Raw genomic sequence first — 21,779 nt, forward strand, 5'->3', positions numbered from 1 at the left:
GCCATATACATTGTCTGTAACACGGTGGGAGTGCATGCAGATGCCTTTTTCACAAAAACTACAGTGATAATCGATTTAGCAGTCAAAACGTTGAAATGTCTACCAGTTCTATTAACATGATTTTTCAGTCGATTTAGCAACATTTGTTTTTCTTATCTATGGCTGTAAAAAATGTAGTTTCTGTCAATCAATTGTTCTTTATACATATATAATCTTGTTCTATTTCTATTTATCATGTCCTGTTCACTCAATTAGCTGTTGATGTCGTCGACTGAATGTTAAAGTGTTTTAAATCTATGTACAAAAATAAAGAGCATTCAGTCGATATATGACAAACATGTATTTGGAGAACTTCACAACTATAACGGTCAGCAGAAGGTTTTCAGACCTTAAAGAGACGGTTATCTGAAGAAAAAAATATGTTGGACTCCGTGTAACATAGCAGACAAATTATGTATAGTTCAATGATTTTACTGAATGAAATCAAAGTATAGTCACTTACCACACTTGTGTCTATTTTGCGTACCTTCATGCTTTGTCTACATGCATTTGTTTTACATATTTTTCAATTCCTATAAAATATTTACGAATTTGTTCGGTTCTGGCTGTTTAACCACAAGGTCTTAAACTAGCATGCATTATGACTGACACTTCTAAATATCTGATGTGAAGTTTTTGCATAACTTGAGATTCAAACTTAAAAAAACCTGGTATGTAACTTGCGATCTTATAATTATGGGGGGAAATGGACACATTTTGTGATCATTTTTCCTGGCATTTTGCAACACTCATGATACTTATATTTGGTACGTTACAAGCTTTTTTCCCCAAAGATTTGAGAATTTAGTAAACAACGCACAGAAACTTCAGTGTGACTGTCTAACATGATGTCACTGTGAATCGGTACCGATGCATATACATGAACTTATTCTTAATATTGTGGCATCTTTATCTTAATTTAATCAAAATATGTTTAAAAAAAGTCTTCAGATTTGTAAAAGTTACACGTATACGGTAAGTTTATTATGCAGACTGGTGCAACCTTTTTACTAAAATGCATTTGCGACAGACGGGGTAGTGCATGCCCAGAGTGCATGGCGTGCAATTTTGTAGTGAATATAAAATAAGAAAGAAATCACCAAGACATAACTCGGATTCAATCATGATGTGTTTTTATAGATAAAATGATATTTTTTCCATAAATATGTACAGAGGGGTCGTGCTTGCCATAACTTTGGTACACGTGTATATAAATAATAAAATCAGTTACAATGAGCTAACTGCAGGGTCCAGTGCGAAAAATCGTATACTTTTTCACAAATAAATTATAAAATGTCTCTTTTGTCTCACATGATAAAACAGTATTGTACTGCAATTGCATTTGATGACATTTATCACTTTTTAACGAGTCTAGTCAATATAGATGATCACCACAAAATGACGAGTGACAATTTGTCTGTAGGGGGTACAGACAAATGAAACACAAGTATACCTGACGTAAATTACGAGGTGTTTTCAAGTAATACACACGCACCTCGATGGAAGTGTTAAGATGAATCACTAATTTTTGTTTTGATTGTTTCATAGCACAGAGTGCATTTAACGCTTAAGTGTTTTGTGAAATAGACGGATATATTTAACTTATAACTTTAATTTCAAGGTAAGACACTTAACATGAAAGAAATTTAAGGAATCAGAGACATACATTTATGTTTCTGAACAATCTAAGAGAAATTATCTTAGATTACTGGCAAATTTTGTAACGTTTTTAGTTTAGCTGATAGTTCGTGAAGACAGTTCGATGTTAACACAGATTGCAAAAGTTGGGACACAGTATCAAAGTCTATAATTTCTGGGGTCTTACACTTTGAACTCGTTGGATATATATATTTAACCCGAGGAATATGATTTCCATGTTTCATAAACGTTTCATGGAAATATAATAATTTCGGATAAGAAACATTTTTAATACTTCATAATTCTGAAGTGCATTTTAGTGAGATATATGCAGACATATATACTATGTATTCTCCGATATAGGTAAACGACAATTAGTTACTAAAGTAGTAGTATACACAAGGTGTTTCCATTAAAAGCTTTTTTCGCTCGTTACAGTGATTAACGACAATTTATTGCTGAATGTTAATTACATGTATTTTTATATATATAGTTACTGATATATTAATTGCAAGTCATGTGTTTATATAGATTCAGATTCAATATTTATATCATAGAGAACTCAGTGATGTTTATATAAAAATGCTGCTTATATTGTAGCATATCTTCAGATATGGTACTATCTCTTTCCATCGAGGATTTTCAAATAAACTGATTTCTTTTGCATAAACTAATCACAGTTATCCGACTAAGCGTGCTAAGTTTGCTACTAGACGCGAAGATACGGTCATCAATCATCTAAACATGCTATTTTTTGTACAAAGTTTAGTTTTCCCTAAACATCAGATCGTGTTTTCCTTACACTGTTATATTATATGAAACTGTTGTAAGATATATTCATTGGACATACTATGATAAGTAAACACAAAGGTTCAATATCAACACATTGAATGATAACTTCAGAACTTCATGCAAAAGTGACTTGTTTTAATACTTAGAGCACCTAAATATACGTCAAACGCACATGTGCATAAGTAGAAAGATATGATGGATATCCATGTACGTCAGAGCGAAAGCAACCCGAATATATTCAACAGGAAATGAGACAATATAGAGGAGGTGCTTTTGAATCATTATTTTTATTTAAATCTCCACAAGAGACAAAATGACACAGAAATTAATAACTATAAGTTACCGTACTGCCTCCAACAATGAGCAAATGTCTCAGTTTTTCATATTTCCTATTCATTTCGGCTGTTTAAGTCAGCACCAAGATTTGCATGTTTACAAGCAATGTGCAATTATACTTTCCATGTCTGTAAACTGAAGAAAAAATCGTCTGTCTCATTCTTCATAGAAACACAGCGACCGATATTAGAGAGATATATAATCAACCGATAAAATACGTTCTTGAATTCCTTTGAAGAAAAGTTATATAATTATTGTAATTACTTTACAAGTATCTGTACTTTTGTTTGTTTCATGTATTAGTGATTGTATTAATTGGATTGGGAATCTTTTCTGGATGACGTGTATTGGGTGTTTGACGTGTTTGATCCTGTACAGAACGAGATAATAGACGGAGGATGGCTTAATACCGACACATATGTTGTGTGCCTGTTTAAAGTCTTGCACTGGTTGTCTCTGTCTCGCGGTCTCGTTTTATCATTTCACCTTTTCTTATTAATTGGTATCTTTTCTTAGTATGATGTAAATGACTGTAGCCAAACGAAGTCAGGCCAAGGAGGAATTTAATCAGACTACTCTGAAAGCTAATGTTAGCATTAATTCACACAACTTGTCTAGAACAAGGATTTGTATAGTAAAAATTACTATACAAATCCTTGTCTAGAATATGATAAAAGTGCCATGCATGGCCGGCATATATATGCAAGTTTCTATTAAATTGTACACAGGAAAAAATGCAACATATGTGTTTCATGTTTTCAAAATATATGAAACACATGCATATGATTTTCATATGTTTTTCGTATCCAAACATATATTGTTGAAACATATGAAAACATATGGAAGCAAACATATGTTTTCCGATGATATGTTTTATTTTCAAACATATGAAAAACATATGTTGCAATTTTTCCTGTATATAATGCAGTTGGGTTGCTATCTCATTGACTTTTTTCCACCCCGATTTATGTCTATCATGAGTGCATGGATTTAAGTCTAATATATGTGGCTCTTAGAAAACACCTGACTTAGGCTATAGACGCGGTTACATTGATGGGACTAATAAAAAAAATGTATAAACATCTTCTTAACAATGGCAGGCACTACGGTACTGACATAAGTATGGTAATGAAAATCTAAGTATAGAAAAGAAAACACAAAAGCCTGAGTAATTAAAACATTTCCTTGTGATGATAGCCTCATAGGCCGGATCCAAAAATAAGGGGGGTTGTCGCTGTATAGAAAGTCCCTAGTGACACAGGTTCTTGTCTCAGATTTTTTTCTATTTATATGTAAAATAGAGAAAGGAAACAGGGAATGTGTCAAAGCGACAACAACCCAACCATAGAGCAGACAATAGACGAAGGCCACCAATGGGTCTTAAATGTAGCGAGAAACACCTTCACCCGGAGGCTTCCTTCAGCTGGCCCCTTAAAAATATACAGAGTGGGGTGCTCATTTTCACAACATCTTTCCATGTTTTCTGCAGTTTATGTTTAGGTCTTTATGTTTTTGAAGTACACTGATATATCTTCACTGATATATCTAGACTGAAGATAACTTCAAATATAAAATATTCTTTGCTTGAAAACGTGTGTGTTTGAAAAAAAATCATCTGAAAAATAGATCAAAGGGTGTTTGAAATTTCCTAATTTTTTGTCAAAGAGGGACACATATTCGCCGTTTTTACACATCTATTTAAAACAAAAAAACTGCAGCTTTAAACAATATTTATCAAATGAATTTCATTACAGATCAATAGCAGACATTTTAAAGGTGTAAAGAACTGAAATTAAGGGCAATCAGTCAAAGAATTACTAAGAAATACTTCGTTGAAATCGGTTTTTTTCATTAAGGAAATAGGCCGAAAATCGTTGTCCGTTTTTCGGTCCTTTGCGGTAAGTGCAGAAATTTTTTATCAGTTTAAAAAAATATCATATTTGTAAGAAAAATATTATATACCGGCATATTTCTACCTTTTTAGCCATCGTTTGAAGATTTTACACCTCAAAATCATAAAACGGCGAAATTGTGTCCCCGGCGAATATGGGCGTCCCACTCTACCAGGCACGAGGATGACATACCAGTTTTGTGCAACTTCTTACATTATCTGACCATATCATTAATGGCCCGATACACATTTTATTAATATACCCACCATGCCATATAGCACCGTCCCTTGGTGCATCCTTCAGTTCAGCTATAAAAAAAAATGTTTAGCCTACTCACAGAATTCTTTTTTGTTACTTTCTAGACACATTGTCAAAATAATTTGCCAAACAATCAATCATGTCCCCCCCCCCCCCCCCCCCCCCCCCCCCCCCCAAATATAAAATTGTGTTTTAAACACGGCATACATTTTAATAAATATAATTTGTATCTTTTAAATTTGTAACTTTTTAGGTTTACTCGATACCTAAATACAAGGGAAACTACTTTTTATTTTCTTTAAAATGGAAAGAGTCCGAAACCTATATAATCTTATTCGGAATAACTCTAGACTTTACTTAAATTCTACCTAACAAAAATTTGACAGATGGTTACAAATTGAGAGAACCATATGCACATAATCTCCTTCTAAGATGCTTATCATGTATCCTGTTTGTAATCTTACTGAGGTTATCACTTAACTTGGACGGTAAATTTATCTATGTACCTATTTTCGATAAAACATATCATTGCTACAGATCGGAAAAAATACATAATTGTTATTGAATGATCGATTTTAAAGAGAACAATGTTGACATTCATAAATGTTAATCATATGTTGTCAGTAATGAGACAATGGTAGTGCCACAGGATAAATTAGATTTTACAGTCTATTACACTTGATTTAATCAGAGTTTAGATTCAGATTACAAAACACGATTTATTCTGGTACAGTTTTTACCACAGATGTGATTTTCTTCTTGGGATTTAAACAGTTAAAAACAGTCACCAGGTTTGTTAGTATGTACATTTTAAATTACAACTTGAAAATGGTACAAGCATCTCTGGTCTGTTGTGTTTTCATTGTGGTATAGTATTTCTCATAACATTCAACATGTAATATTGCATGTGGAGTGTAATTCTTTTATTTAATATAGTCAAGGATGTATATTAATTTATAGTCGTTAGCTGCAGAACTGTAGCTTTTAGGTCCTTATGTTATTTTAACTATTTGCGGACCATAGGTCTACATGGTCTTTATGGATCCGCAGCTATTTAGACGTTAGTTTATTAGTTATACGTCATTGGTATAGCTTATACTTATAAGTATTCTTCTTCTATATTTAAAGTATATATGTTTATTAGTCATGTAAGTGTTCATTTCTTTATCTTCCAAATCCAGCATTCCCTTTGCCAAAGACACCTGTTTAAGTGTACTGTGCAGTAAATGTTCCTCTTTATTTTATGACGTTTTATAACTCCAGTCTTGGCAAGGTTCATTGACATGAGAGATAAAGAATTCAAAATGAATATTTCATGTCAATAAACTTGATAAATGTTAACTGACTCTAATTTTGAATTATATTTTTTTTGTACCTGATGTATGAATAAGCAGCATTAACAGTGTTCATTTGTATACATTTTGTACATATGTATCAATTGTAATATACTGGTGTCCTAGTGCAACAGACAAATGTGTCTTCATAGGAAAACATACATTGAATTCAGATCTAAACTGATCAAGAACCAGGCCATAATAAAAAATAGGTTTGTTTGCCCAAACGCTACCTACCCAGAAAAAAGCTGCCTACTCAAATTCTTTTATGTCCTGATTTGAAGAAGTTTTTTTTTAATCAAATAGGCATGAAGACTTATAAACATCTGATACTTAAATTTCTTTTTTTGAAAAAAAAAAGAAAAGAAAATGCCTACCTACCTACCCAATGTCTCAACCTTTGTGTAGGCTTTGGGCAAACCAAAGTACATGTATTTTTAAGTGTGGCCCCAGTTACATTTTTTTTATCATCAGATACCAGTTGCTGTCACTTGCCCTTGCCATCTTATTTTACATTGAATGCAATTGTGTAAAAACGTTACAACCTACCGCTAATATCTTTCAGACAATTGTTTTCACTTGTTTGTTTGGTCCAATAAAGAAAGATATTAAAATTAACAATTTTCTTTATAAAATTGGACAATGTTGGATGCGTTACGGAAAGATGAACATGCAGGGGACATGATGGGTTTTTGATTTTGGAAAAAAATAATTGGTAGACAAAGCAGTGTCTAGCCTTGATTAAGAATATATAATTTCTTTCAAAAAAATTTAAAACAACTTATAAATTACAAGAAAAGGTCTTTATTCTTCTCTTCAACATGTTCAATACAGTGTAAGTGCAGAGTCGGATTTAGGGCCCCCCCCCCCCTTTTTTGGGAAAAAATTTGGTTGCTTATATAGGGAATCATTGAAGCGTGACTGGATCGGGCCCCCTCTTAGGTCAGTCAGTGGGCCCCCACTTATGAAAATTTCTGGATCCGCCACTGAAGTCATGGAAGTGGTTATTTTCAAGTGACATAAAGTTTGCACTCTGAGAGATAAGGAGATATTTCAAATTGGACCAAATTAACAGTGATTTTTGTATGTGTACTAAACCCCCAAAAAATTGAACATATACATGTAGTTTTTGAGCCCTTTATAGCTTGTTGTTCGTTGTGAGCCAAGGCTTCGTGTTGAAGGCCGTACATTGACCTATAATGGTTTACTTTTTTTTAAATAGTTATGTGGATGGAGCGTTGTCTCATTGGCACTCACACCACATCTTCCTATATCTATTATAACAATAAAATAATGACCCTTTATATAAAAGGTCATGAACTCAGTATTTACTACATGTACATGTACATGTATGAGAGGTTGTCACATTGTTCAAACATAAAATTTCATTAGATGAATGACAAAGCTGCAGTTCCCTGTAAGTGAACAAAAATGCACATTGAGCAGTTGAGTCTTTATGTTTATATGTGAAGCTTGCAATTGCTATTGAGAAAAAATAAAATGATAAAAACCCATATATATGTATAAACATCTGAAAATTTATAAATTTTATTAAAGGAAGATGATGATTTTGTGGGATTTGATTTTGTTAGGTAGTGAATTTGAGAGGAAATATTTAAACAGGTTTTAATTCTAATTAAAATTATAAGGAAGGTGAAAGGATAAGTACAATAGATCTTTGTAGATCAGTTGTATATATATTCCTTGTACAAGTAAGCACTGTAAGTATCTATGTATTGACACTATTAGATATATGGATCATACCATAAACATGGGTTTATATTTGATAATTGTAAAGTTGTCATTTCGTTGCCTTTTATAGCTGACTATGAGGTATGGTCTTTGCTCATTGTTGAAGGCTGTACAGTGACCTATAGTTTGTAAGTTCTGTGTCATTTAGTCTCTTGTGGAGACTTGTCTCATTGGCAATCATATCACATCTTCTTTTTTTATATTAACTACAATGTAGATGTATATTTTACCTCTAAGTTTTCACATGATTTTTGTTGCTGTCAGTCTCTGGTAACACAATATATCATGTGTAATAAGAATAAGAAGATATGGTATGATTGCAGATGAGACAAATCCCAACTAGAGACCAAATGGCATAGATGTTAACATCTTTAGTTTAGCTTTATATAGCACGGTTCAACGGTTGTGTTCCTGTCTGTTTACCATTTTTTTGCTATCATGGTTTTTTTTTGCTGTTGGAAAATCACTTTTAGGTTATCAAGCATGTATTTGTCATGTTTTATCTAGATACATGTATTGGTATAGTTAGTATGTGTTCCATTCTCTATTTTGTTGTTGTTGTCTCTTTGACATTCAAATTTAACTCATCTTTGTCCAAAAACAAAAATTTAATTTCAGTCCATTATTGTTGGGTTGCTGTCTTTTGGAATTTGACCTGATACATGTATGTAAGAAGATATATTGCTTTTTAACGTGCATGTAAATCCTTGTGTATTTAAGAATATAGACCTGGACTCTTGATAATCATATAAAACTAAACAATTTCAGTGTTCTGCCCCAGTTCTTTACCAAATAACAAGAATTGTGTAATTATAAACACTGTTACAAACTTAGCTAAGTTTGATGAGTTTTGAGGGATAAGATAGATAACATTATGTCTTAAATAGTAATTGTGTCAGAAATTTAGTATTATATTACTGTTTATAACTTTTATAAATCTAAAAGCTTCCGTAGTAAATAGAGCCACAAATTTGTGTCTATTATCTACCTGTCTTAAGGAATGCGATGTCTTTGTGAAAACAGGTAAATATTTACCTGCATCAATGAAGAGACAGATAAACTTTTCATTTTTGGTGTCTAAAAAAAAAATCTGAAAAGAATTTGTACAATTGAATAGCTAGCATTTCTTTCATCTTTTTTTATTCATTAATAAAATGTTGTATAATCTTACAAGAATCTTTACCGAGAAGTGTAAATATCATATAATAAATCATATCACAAAATCTTTGTCATGTACCGGTCAGATAATTTCAAAATGCATAAATTCCTATTGCTATTGGACATGTTGGAGAGATCATTCAAAGAACTGAATCTATTTATAGATACATTTTACATGTACATGTATTAACTTTTTTAATCAATTTTGATTTAATTAGTACCCTTTTATTTTCAAAAGTTCTGTAATTGAAATAAAAATATGTCTGGCCTGTTGCAATAAAATATTATACGGTTGTAGAATTTATACTCTAATGTTTTTTTTTATTCTTTAAGAGATCAATGTAAATGCCAAACAGACAAGAATGGAATAGACTAATGATATTATTCTTATTGTTTCCTACTAAGCCCAAAAATAAACAAGAAGAATTGCATATTATCATATATTTAATGTATGGTTTTAGAATCATTGATTAACTACATTGTACTTATTTAATATATAGCACCTAAAATGATATTGAATTCAGGCTTATTTATAAAAAGTCTGCAATTCAATTCTCTTAAATTGAACCTGCCAAACAGGGGGTGGACTATAGAGTTCAAAATAAGCAAAACAAAAAAAAAATCTATTTTAGGAGGTTTTGTTTACATTACCCCAAGATTTCATGTCAGTGGCTTGAACAATGGGACACAAATAAAAACAGCCCTTGATTCATATGATTATTTTACTCCCTTTATCATACATGCCTTACATGTAGATTTTATTGTTACTTCTTCGCAAACATTATTAACACTGAAATGGCTATGACAGAATTTCATAGTTACTTAATTGATAGGTACGTATGTCAACCACCTACATGTACAATGTATTTATTATATTTTGGCCTTAGGGTAAAATATTCATTTTAAACTATATAAAAAAGTTATAAATTCTTCAAGTTCAGATTCCAATAAATCTTATTATAATTTGTTACATCTGTATATGATAGTTTTCATGTAAAAAGTTCAAACAACCAAAGGCTTATTTTATGAGTTATTGAAACATTCTCAAATAAACTATTCCTCAAAATATATAATTTGAGATTATGTTTTCTCAGTGTGCGTCTTATTAAACTAAATAAACAGTGTATTAAATCTCATGTAATGAATTATATACATTGTATACACCTGTTATTTTAAGGCACACCTAGCCAAGAAAGGGTCAATAGTATACTTTTATGATGGATGGTATATATTATGATAGCAATGAAATTAGAAATAGCCTATCAATAAAATAGTATATTGCCCTTGTATCTGTTCATCATATTTTTTATCATCCAGATTATGATAAATGATAGATTATGAGGTCATTCTGTTGAAGGAAATGTTTAATTTTAGGCAATCTGACATTTGAAGCTGTGGTAACTGACTAGTATATCACCAGCTGTGATTGTGTAGATATTGTAAATAAACAGTTCACTGAACACACTCCTGCTGGACAACTTTTTATGTAAATTAAAAAAAGAAAAAAATGTAATGTAAAAAATATTAGTAAGGAGAAAATTTAAGATATTTAAAGTTTTACAAACACCTGTATCTTTTAGAAAAAAATGTTGACTATAAAAAATTGGTCTAATTCAAAGTACACAGTCACAGAATTAACGTTCATCACTTCATATTCATAGAACACATTAACCTTTTCTCATCCTGATATGCATGTAATGATCTGTGAAACAACCATCAACATCCTTAGAAAAACTTTCTCAGTTTTGATTTTATATGTTTTTCAGTGCTGTGCAAATGTTGCACATGCAGTTTAATTTTCAAGCTGTAACCTTGAAATAATACTGCTGTGACAATATTTCCTGATTTACTATAGTTGCATATGTTCAAATAATAGGCTCACACAGTTTTTAATATCTTTAACAGACTTTTTTCATTTTCACATATTATCCCAGCCCATCTTTAGTCATAGCTCATTTATATTTGAATATTTTAAAATCACAGTCTATCAACCTTTAATTTACTGCATGCAGTCTTTCATTTTAGTTTTGGTTGATTCAGGTAAATGCCTTTATTAGTCTTGTATGTTTCTGAAATTTAGTGTGACATCCATGGGGCCATTTTCACTCAAGTAGTACGGTAATCATTTTACCGAAGCCTGTCTTTGGGTGCAGGATTCTCTTTCTGTGTTGAAGACCCATTGGGACCTTGGTCTGTTTTCTTCTCTTTGGAAGGATTGTTGTCTCTTTTACACATTCCCCATTTCCATTCTCTATGTTATTTAGATACGTGTACATATATTGGATAGGATTGTGTTAACTCTGTTTACTTAGAAAACTTTCATGTATATACGTTGTTTTACAAACTCACAGTATCTGAACACTTGTTTGATTATAGGAGGTTTATTTAGATTCAAAATGAGTGGTCAATCATAAACTAACAAGTTTAGCTGGCTATTTTATTGCTATACTATCACTGCTGCCAAGTTTTCTGTCTGGTTAGTTAAGTATAGAAACATGTTACCATTCTATCATTAAGCTTGTATTCTATAGAAGTTCAAAAACTTCAGAGCTTTTTTCTGTACTTATTTACCAAACAAAATTTGATCTTTGAATATAATGTAAACAATTTAAATTGGTTGTTTTTTTTCTGATGTGTTAAAGATTCAGAAAGGAGGCTGATTTTTTTTTTAGAAATTGATTGATTATATGTACCTGGCAACTTGTAATTAATTAGGTTGATGGATATTTTAACTGTGGCCAACTTGAAATTTGAAACGTTTTCATCCATTTGTAGATACTAAAACATTTAAATAGTCTGACATACAGAAAAATTTGTATTTTTCCAGACTCCACTATGGTGTAGCGTGTTATTTACACCTTTTGTTGTTGTCTAGTAGTTTGTGGAACAAAATGAAGGAAATGTGCACTGGGTACATGAATAAATGAGATAAGATGTGTGTATGGGTTGGAACCCCAGGCCCTTTTTTTGGCTGATCAATGCATTTGATCGGGGACATATGGAGGGGTATGGGTCATAAGTTAACCCTTGACTAGCAGAGGCGATTGAGGATATCATACAGTCTATCACAGGTGTCTATATAAAAGGTTGAGCTCTAAATCCTCTTGATTGTATTTCCTTTAATTCTGTCATGGCCTGTAACTGCAAAAATAAAACTGCTGTGAATAAATTACCTAATTTATAGAGGTTGAATTTGTATTGCATAACCATCTGATCATGATTACACAAACATGTTTTACTTTTTCTCACAAATTTTTACCAGACTTCTTTTGTGACAACAGCAATTCTCTGACTCAATTTGATTTTTTTTGAATGGCATTAAATTGCATAAAGTTGTTTTTTTCTAAATTCTTTGATTTCAAGTTTTGAGTACATCCAAAATCTCAAGTTATGGTATGAGGGTCTTAATAGGATAGGGTGGAAGTCATCATTTCTATATTCTTTAATTTTTTGATAAATTACTGCTAGTATTTATTTTTGATTTTGCCTATTACTTATATATTAGTGTCATATTATTCTTACATCTGTCTTTTTTGGCCTATTTTTTTTCTATTCTATAAATTTTGGACCATTTGTCTGAAGTGATGATAGTAGTGCCTATTATTCTCTATTCTGTAAACCTCATCCAGATTGTTCTTTATAGTAAATCTGTAGAAAGTTTGATATTATTCTGCACCCCTATTTTATCTGTACACAGTATGCTACAAGGAACACTTGTTTGATTATAGCAGATTTATTTAGATTCCAAATGAGTGGTCAATAATAAACCACCATGTTAGTTGGCTATTTTATTGCTGTTCTATCACTAATCCTAGCAAGTAAGTAATAAGAAACACTCAGAGACATATATTGTATTTTATGACTGTTAACGTAATCATTTTCAGAAGAAGAAAAAAACGTGGAATATGTTTATGTACTTATTTACCCACTAATTTATTTTACAAATATGTTGTAATATATTTAAATAGGATGTTGCACATCTATCTTTGTTTTTTTAGTAAACAATTTTCCAGGTGTAAACATTCAGTGCATTTACAATGTGTAATGTTAATAATTCATCATTTTCAGCCACAAGAAAGTTTTTAAGAAGTTCCATCCTCAGTTTATTATGATTAAAAGTTAAAATTGTCTTTATGAGTTGATTGACCAAAATGAGGTCTATATGTGGCAAATAATCACCAAATCTGAGACATATTGACCCATTACCACTTCCCAATCTCCTTATGTTTTTGAGTGTGTAACAAAATACTAGTTTTAAAATGATTAAGTAACTAAGTTTATACTATATATTACAACATCATATTATCTTTCCTTTTGTTAACAAAGGATATATATATATATATTACGTATATGTTATATTGCCCTCAAAAATGTTATATATTCACTTACCAATTGTCATGAAAAACTAGATATTAGATTAAAAAATATGATAATTGGTTTTTGACAATTTTGAATTGGTTTTTAGAAAGTTGGTAGTTCAAAATCAATACATTGTTTTATCATGTTTATTGGAAAGAAATTTTGTCTTTTATTCAGATCTTGTGGAATAAAAAAATGTCTGAATTTTGAATCTGGTTTGGTTTTTGTAGAGTTAAGTGACCTATTTTACAAAACTCTTTAAGTTCTCATGTTACTGATTTCTTCTAATTGTTGATTTTAATTATGGCGTAACATCACAGTTGCAGAAGGAATATATAGCAATTCTACCATCTGTCTGTGTGTTTAGCCTTCTTTTTCTACCACTTTGTCTGCACTTAATCATGCAGAATGCAAGAACTTTTGCATTCATTACATCAAGGGATCAAGGCCGTCTGACCTACATTAATACAAGATTAAAGCTTTTATGAATATTAGACTACAGTTTTGCATTTATATAAAAGCAGGCCCGTAGCCAGGAATTTCCAAGGGGGGGTTTGTTGGACTCACAAACTCGACTTAAACAGTCACAATTCGAACAGAACATTGACTTTAACAGTGCTTATTTGTTTTCAAGGGGGGGGGTCATCCGAACCCCTGGCTACGGGTATGAAAAGTATTGTCAACAGTCCTGGTGAAGTGAAAGGTCACTTAAGGGCTATACATGTAGATCAAATGTCAATGTCACCTGAAAGCTTATTGAACAATATCAGGATTTTGGGGTATTTGATACTTTTCCTTTCTTGTTAATTACTTTAAGTTTTTGTTTAGTCAATTATTATCAATTATGTCATATGTTTTTTACATTTATCAAACATTTGTTGTCATTTGTTCAATCAGATGTCAATCCTAGTTTTTTTTCACACTTTTGTGCTTTTCTGGCTTTTATAAAGTGATAATGAACAAATAAAAAAGTGTCTAAAAGCTGTCAATATGAATATATTGACTTCCTTTCTGGTTGGCAAATCTTATCGGTAATAGAACAGTGTATAAAGTTGTCTTGTTGCTTAAATGCATTTATTGCCAATGGGTATATTGAGTGAGAAATATATAATATATTCTGTACTGATTGAGATATCTATGAGTTTTTAACATCTTGTTTTATTTTTCAGTTGAAGGTTTAAATATTGTTAAAGATGACATCAAAGCAAAGCAGCTGGTGCTGCTGTTTTAGTGGACGTCCCCCAGAAATTACTCGTCTTGCAGCAGATCCTATCCAACCCATTCAGATTGACATTCCCATGCCAGATGATGAAAATGAAATCGATACAAAATTTTCGGAGATTGTGGTAAAGTTTATGTGGTTTTTATCAAAAATATTTATAAGTTTTATTACAAAATATTGCATAACATCTGTTTGAAATTATTATAGACAAAGGCAATGATTTATATCATATAACTCCATCTTTTAGTGAATCATTCACCTCTGCTCACGATTTTTTAATAATTTTTTTAATATACGTTTTTATTATTAATAGTCGTGATCTTATGATTTCACTTAAGATAGTGCTGTTACAATCTATTTGTATGATAAACTAGAGTCAAACAAAGTTACATCAAAGTATCTCAGCAATAAGCCTTATCCCAGTGGAGATTTGATGTCCAGCGCTGATTTCTTATCTGGCCAACTAAATTAGAAAAATAAATTCTCTGCAACCCATTTAACAAAAAAAATCTTTCAATTAAAATTTTGTTAGATTTACATCTATATTACATTCTTATAAAACTTTATATCACTATTATGTGTAAGATTTTATCTGAAAAGGGCTAATGGACAATGAATATTGATAAGGATTAGCAATATCCCATATTTTGAATGGACATGTATGAGGTTTGAAGTTGAAGTTTTTAACTTTGAAAAAAAAACCACATTGAGATTTTATGAATATGAATGCTTATACATTTGTACATATATTGTTTTCTTCAATTATGAATTATCTGGCCAGCCATATAAGAAAACTAAAACTTATTGTCATTATAATTGGAGGGATTATTTATGAAAAGGGCTAACAGACAATGGATATCAATAAGGATTAGCAATTATCCACATTTTAAAGAGACATTTTTGCGGTTGTAGTTAACCCAAAAGGGATTAGGTTGTAACATTTGAAAAAGTCATTGCAATTTATAGCTATATTTTTTTTTCATTCATTAATTACAGTTGTCAAAAGAATATCAATTAAGACTTTATTTAGTATTAATAAATTTGTCTTCGTGACATGTTAGATACAAAAAACATACATGTAATGTATTCTTGAATGACATGGAAATCAACCATCTGTCAGTTCATCACACAAAACAAGAAAAAATACATGTTAAAATATTTTTTGTGGTTAAGCATTGAATACATTATAAAGGAAAATAAACATGTTCGAGTGATGAAATGTATCCACAGGAAACAGTGCCACAGGAGTAGAAAATCGTTTTTAAAAACACTGGACCACAAAATTTAAATTAAACTTCCGATAAAGATTTCGTTTAAATTTGTAATTTGATTTCATAAATATGGTACATATATAGCTGTCATGTGAGATGTGACTTCAGATCTACATATATCTCAAAAACTTCTTCCATTTCTTAAACTTTCAAGAACTTTTAGAATGATTGATTGATTGATTGATTGACGCGGTTTAATGTCCAGCAACCAATATTTTAAAAATGCATATTCATGATGATGACATGTTTATGTTTTGCACTTTAGACTTGTAAGATTATGAACAGAAGAGCTGTCATCCAAAAGGGACACAATATTCTGATTACAAGATGACAAGTCTAACTTGTACATAACTAAAATTGAGAATGGAAATGGGGAATTTGTTAAAGAGACAAAAACCTAACCATAGTGCAGACAACAGCCCACACTATATGCATTGAGTTAAAGCAAAAAATACCAATTTTGAAGTCTACCATATGACCATGCTGGTGATAAATTTGATTAATTCCCACGCTTGCAGCAGTATCACTTATGGTGTATTTCTCCAAGGGATGAATTGTGTTATGTAATCTGGAATTTGTTTACAGAAGTAAATGTCTAACCCTATAATAATTTTCAACCCAAACAAACAAAATACCTTAAGGAAAATGATTTATATAAATATTTGAATATTAAGAAAGAAACAGTTCTTTGAATTGCACAAGCTGCTAGAACAGGAAACAACTGTTTCTGAAATTAAATTATGAAAATTACTGTGAAATGTGCAAACTTTTTTATAAGGTGGTAACCATGCAATTTGTAGATTTCATGGGTCATTATTAACTTCCAGACACAAGGCATATTTTTTATCATGCAAAGTTGAAAAACCTGATGTTACTTAGTTGAGATTCAAAGAATTTTCAATAATTTCTTTAATATGATATGAAAAATAAAAAAAAGATAAAAATAAACATGCATAATTTTTATGATTTTAATGCATTTGATAATGATTTACTCACAGAGGATAAACTTTGTGCACTGAATGAAAAGTGCATCTTTACATCAATAAGTGTTGACTTGTAAAAACTGTTTGTTGGGGGGAATATTAAGAGCAATTAAGGCAATCATGAATTAAGCGAAAATAACCCCTTTGTGAACATTTCTCATTGTGGATAGTTGTCTCATTGTCAATCATTTCACATCTTCTTTTGTATATTTCTCATGTTTACAGTACTGCAAAGTTTGTCAAATTCATTTAAGAAATGTGTAAAGATAGAAAAAAGACCAGAGTTTGAACCAAACTCAATTATCTACCTCTGTGATCAAAACTGTATGAGATATACTTCCTTAATAGGATTAATTGTGAAGTTATTCTACTTAGGGTGAAGTGGCAGAGGAAACAAGATAGCACCCATCTCAAGTTACTGTTTCATATCAAATTAAAGAAACTTCATTCACAAATCAGTCGGACATAGGTAAAAAGAGGATATATTTTTAGTACTTACATACTAAATATTGAACACAACACTTTATTCTGTAAATATTTTAAAAATACTTAAATATTTGTTATTATCAATTTAATGAGTTTTCTATGTTAAAAGGGTTAATAGATTCAGGTGTTGTTTCCATTTACAAATTGATGAATTTCGGATGAGGGACCACCCTTTTGCTACCTTATAATAACATTTTAGATTAAAAAGAAATAATGATGTCATTCTGATATAAAAATACTATTGACAAGATGTAGAATATCGTTATGATGAATGTAAGAAGTGGACCACCTTTATGACCTTATGACATATGTTTTCGTAGGGTATAATTAATGTATTTGACACAGTGACTGGTTTACAATTCATGATGACATAAATGTTATCTAGGCTAATCTGTGTAATAATCCATGTATAACCAGAGGCTGTCAACTCCAATCTCATCAAACAATTACTTTTAAATGTCTTTTGTTTAATTCAGATAAAGGTTACTACAAGTTCAAATTTCTAAATAGGATATTATTTAAACAAATGAATCATGCTAATTTGTATGTTTTATTTATATTCAATTAATTGAGATACTAACCAGCGATATCACAGGTTTCCTTTGTGTTTTGAAATATTATTTTAATTTCTTAATTTTCTCAAAGTTGAACTGATTATTCTTCATGTTCTAATTAATATTTTTTTTGCTGATTGTTAGTTTCCTGTTTAAAGCCTATGGTTCTCTTTCGAATTCAGGTGATATCACTGGTTTTCTTTGTGTTTTGAAATATTGTTTTAATTTCTTTATTTAAAGTTGAACTAAATATTATAATTATTTATCTTTTTCACGGATAACCAGTTTCCTGTCGTAAGCCTGTGGTTCTCTTTTGAGATTCCGGTGATATCACAGGTTTTCTCTGTGTTTTGAAATATTGTTTTAATTTCTTAATTTAAAGTTGAACTGAATATTTTTCGCTAATTGCTTGTTTCCTGTTGAAAGCCTGTGGTTTTCTTTTGGGACTCTGGCTTCCTGTGCTAATTAAAAAGGACCCTATAATTTATATTAATTTATGATTTATATATGTAATTTTTCATTATAAGAATCAAGTAATTGATTTGGTTTGAATATATCAAAATATCATAGATGTATTACTATGAATATATCATAGTGTCAAAGGTTCTACTACAAATTCATCTATACATTGGTACTTTAACCCAGCTACAGGGTTTTCAAATAAATATGGTGTATTTATGTACAGGCAATAATTTAAACCTTTGATAAATTTAATAGTTTTTATAGAGTTTACCTGATAATTTAAATTTCATGTGATTTAAAAGTGGAAGGTCAAAGACATTTTATGCATAATAAATTGACACTTTTCCTCTCTCTTGATTTATGGGATGAACGCTGTTGTTTCATTTGAAAGTGAGTTGTTTAAAACTCGATTTTGAAAGTTTGAAATACCATACTAAATGTCACTGTGATTTAACATCAGCTCTCAATCTGTTGCCAAAAATTATTTCACTCAAAATATTTTGGAGGACGTTGAGGAGAGGGATCATATAAGAAACAACCATTGTGATTGTGTTTGTCCAGATCAGTTTCAGTGTCCACTGATTTGTGTCAAACTTGATTGATTAAGGGGCAATGACTTCATATGATTGATAGTATTTGATGTATACAGTATGAAAGGTGACAATTTCTAAAGTTGTTACTCTATCTAGTGCCAGGCAAGGACATATGTTCATTATCATTATGCCAGGTGAAAAGAAATTAGACATTCCAGATTAGATAGTAATGTGTTTTCTAAAATAAAAACTTAACAAATATGCTGTGTTATAATTATTTTAAGGAAAATGTTATATTCGCTCCTTGAATTTAAGATGCAATCTGAATTAAAAAAAATCTCAAATCTTTTAACATTTTATACATGAAACTTGACATTTATATTGTTGGGCCCTGATTCCTGAAATACAGATGACTTTTTGTATGCTACTTAAGTTCATTGAGATATTTTGGAGTTGTGGTTTTCGTAATAGAGTTGACCACTTACTTTAAAATGTCAAAGCATTTTTACACTTCATGTTTCTGAGTTTGTTTTATATTATTATAATTTCAGGCTGAACTAGATGTTGACCAAGCCCACAGAGATGCTTTATTTAACTTGCCACCAGACAAGAAATGGCAACTGTATTGCAGTAAAATTCAGGTATGGATATATATTGAATTCTCCATCCAAACTGTTTAGAACATTAACTAGACATAGGTGTACCATCAGTTCATTTAACAACTTCTTCAAAAGACAAAAACACTAAAGTTGCCCAGTCAATAACCAAGAACACAGTCAGTAGGTCAAGAGGCACAAATTCTCTGGTTAAGCCACACAAATTTCCAAAGGGCAATAAGGTCTATAACGCTAAGATGCATAACAAAGAAACCAAAACACTAAGATGAATAGCAAAGAGATCAAAACACTAAGATGAATAGCAATGAGATCAAAACACTAAGATGAATAGCAAAGTGATCAAAACACTAAGATGAATAGCAAAGAGATCAAAGCACTAAGATAACCAGCAAAGAGATCAAAACACTAAGATGAATAGCAATTCAAAGAGATCAAAACACTAAGATAAATAGTAAAGTGATCAAAACACTATGAGGAATAGCAAAGAGATCAAAACACTTAGATGAATAGAAAAGTGATCGAGTAGTAAGGAGATCAAAACACTTAGATGAATAGCAAAGAGATCAAAACACTAAGATGAATAGCAAAGTGATCAAAACACTATGATGAAAAGCAAAGAGATCAAAACACTAAGATAAACAGCAAAGAGATCAAAACACTAAGATGAATAGCAAAGTGATCAAAACACTATGATGAATAGCAAAAAGATCAAAACACTAAGATGAATAGCAAAGAGATCAAAACACTAAGATAAATAGCAAAGAGATCAAAACACTAAGATGAATAGCAAAGAGATCAAAACTCTAAGATGAAAAGCAAAGATATCAAAACACAAAGATGAATAGTAAAGTGATCAAGTGGTAAGGAGATCAAAACACTAAGATGAATAGCAAAGTGATCAAAACACTAAGATGAATAGCAAAGTGATCAAAACACTAAGATGAATAGCAAAGAGATCAAAACACTAAGATAAACAGCAAAGAGATCAAAACACTAAGATGAATAGCAAAGTGATCAAAGCACTAAGATAACCAGCAAAGAGATCAAAACACTAAGATGAATAGCAAAGAGATCAAAACACTAAGATAAATAACAAAGAGATAAAAAACACTAAGATGAATATCAAAGAGATCAAAACACTTAGATAAACAGCAAAGAGATCAAAACACTAAGATGAATAGCAAAGTGATCAAAACACTATGATAAACAGCAAAGAGATCAAAACACTAAGATGAATAGCAAAGAGATCAAAACACTAAGATAAACAGCAAAGAGATCAAAACACTAAGATGAATAGCAAAGTGATCAAAGCACTAAGATAACCAGCAAAGAGATCAAAACACTAAGATGAATAGCAAAGAGATCAAAACACTAAGATAAATAGTAAAGTGATCAAAACACTATGAGGAATAGCAAAGAGATCAAAACACTAAGATGAATAGCAAAGAGATCAAAACACTATGATGAATAGCAAAAAGATCAAAATACTAAGATGAATAGCACAGTGATCAAAACACTAAGATGAATAGCAAAGAGATCAAAACACTGAGATGTACAACTAAAAGACAAGAACACTAAGATGCAAATCCAAAAGGCAATCACTAAGATGCACAGCCAAAATACAAAAGCACTTAGGTGTACATTAAAATTCAAGAACACTAGGTCCCAATAGTCAATACTTTTCAGATAATGGTATGGCATCTGCATCTATCTGTATCTTAAAGACATCTTATCTAGATTGAGATTTCATTGCTGCTGTTACATCAGAATAAAACTGACTGCTTGTGTGGTGATAATAGAATCAAATCATTGAATTAATTTGGCAGTTGATTGACAGTATTTTTTTTTCTTCATTTATATATTTTTTTTAATTTCACAATGAGTTATTAATTGTATTACAGGACAGAGAAATGCCAGACGCCTATATTGATAACATTAACAGTTTATCGGATGTATGTATTATATTAAAATATATATGTATAATTATCTAAATACATCCTCTATGTTGCATATCATCCATCTTGTTAGTACAGAAAAAGCATAAAACAAAAACACTGCAATCAACAGGAAATGGATATCTCTTTATAGTTCCT

At 30.8% G+C, this 21,779-nt stretch overlaps 1 protein-coding gene across 4 annotated transcripts in view; it reads left to right on the top strand.

Annotated features, from left to right (window-relative positions):
- Positions 1–1,488: 1,488 nt before the first annotated feature.
- LOC134710421 (disheveled-associated activator of morphogenesis 1-A-like) overlaps positions 1,489–21,779 on the top strand; it is a 42,315-nt gene continuing 22,024 nt past the window's right edge. The window contains exons 1-4 of one of the 4 annotated variants that reach the window (XM_063570776.1): positions 1,489–1,660; positions 14,728–14,904; positions 19,621–19,710; positions 21,588–21,638. In XM_063570776.1, the coding sequence (XP_063426846.1) occupies positions 14,752–14,904; positions 19,621–19,710; positions 21,588–21,638 (294 nt within the window). In that variant the 5' untranslated portion in view covers positions 1,489–1,660; positions 14,728–14,751. Of the gene's footprint in view, positions 1,661–5,307; positions 5,444–5,466; positions 5,755–14,727; positions 14,905–19,620; positions 19,711–21,587; positions 21,639–21,779 lie in introns of those variants that run through there. The other 3 variants (XM_063570775.1, XM_063570778.1, XM_063570779.1) reach the window with 3 other exon arrangements.

The sequence above is a fragment of the Mytilus trossulus genome, chromosome 3, assembly GCF_036588685.1.
Source record: "Mytilus trossulus isolate FHL-02 chromosome 3, PNRI_Mtr1.1.1.hap1, whole genome shotgun sequence".
NCBI lineage: Eukaryota > Metazoa > Mollusca > Bivalvia > Mytilida > Mytilidae > Mytilus > Mytilus trossulus.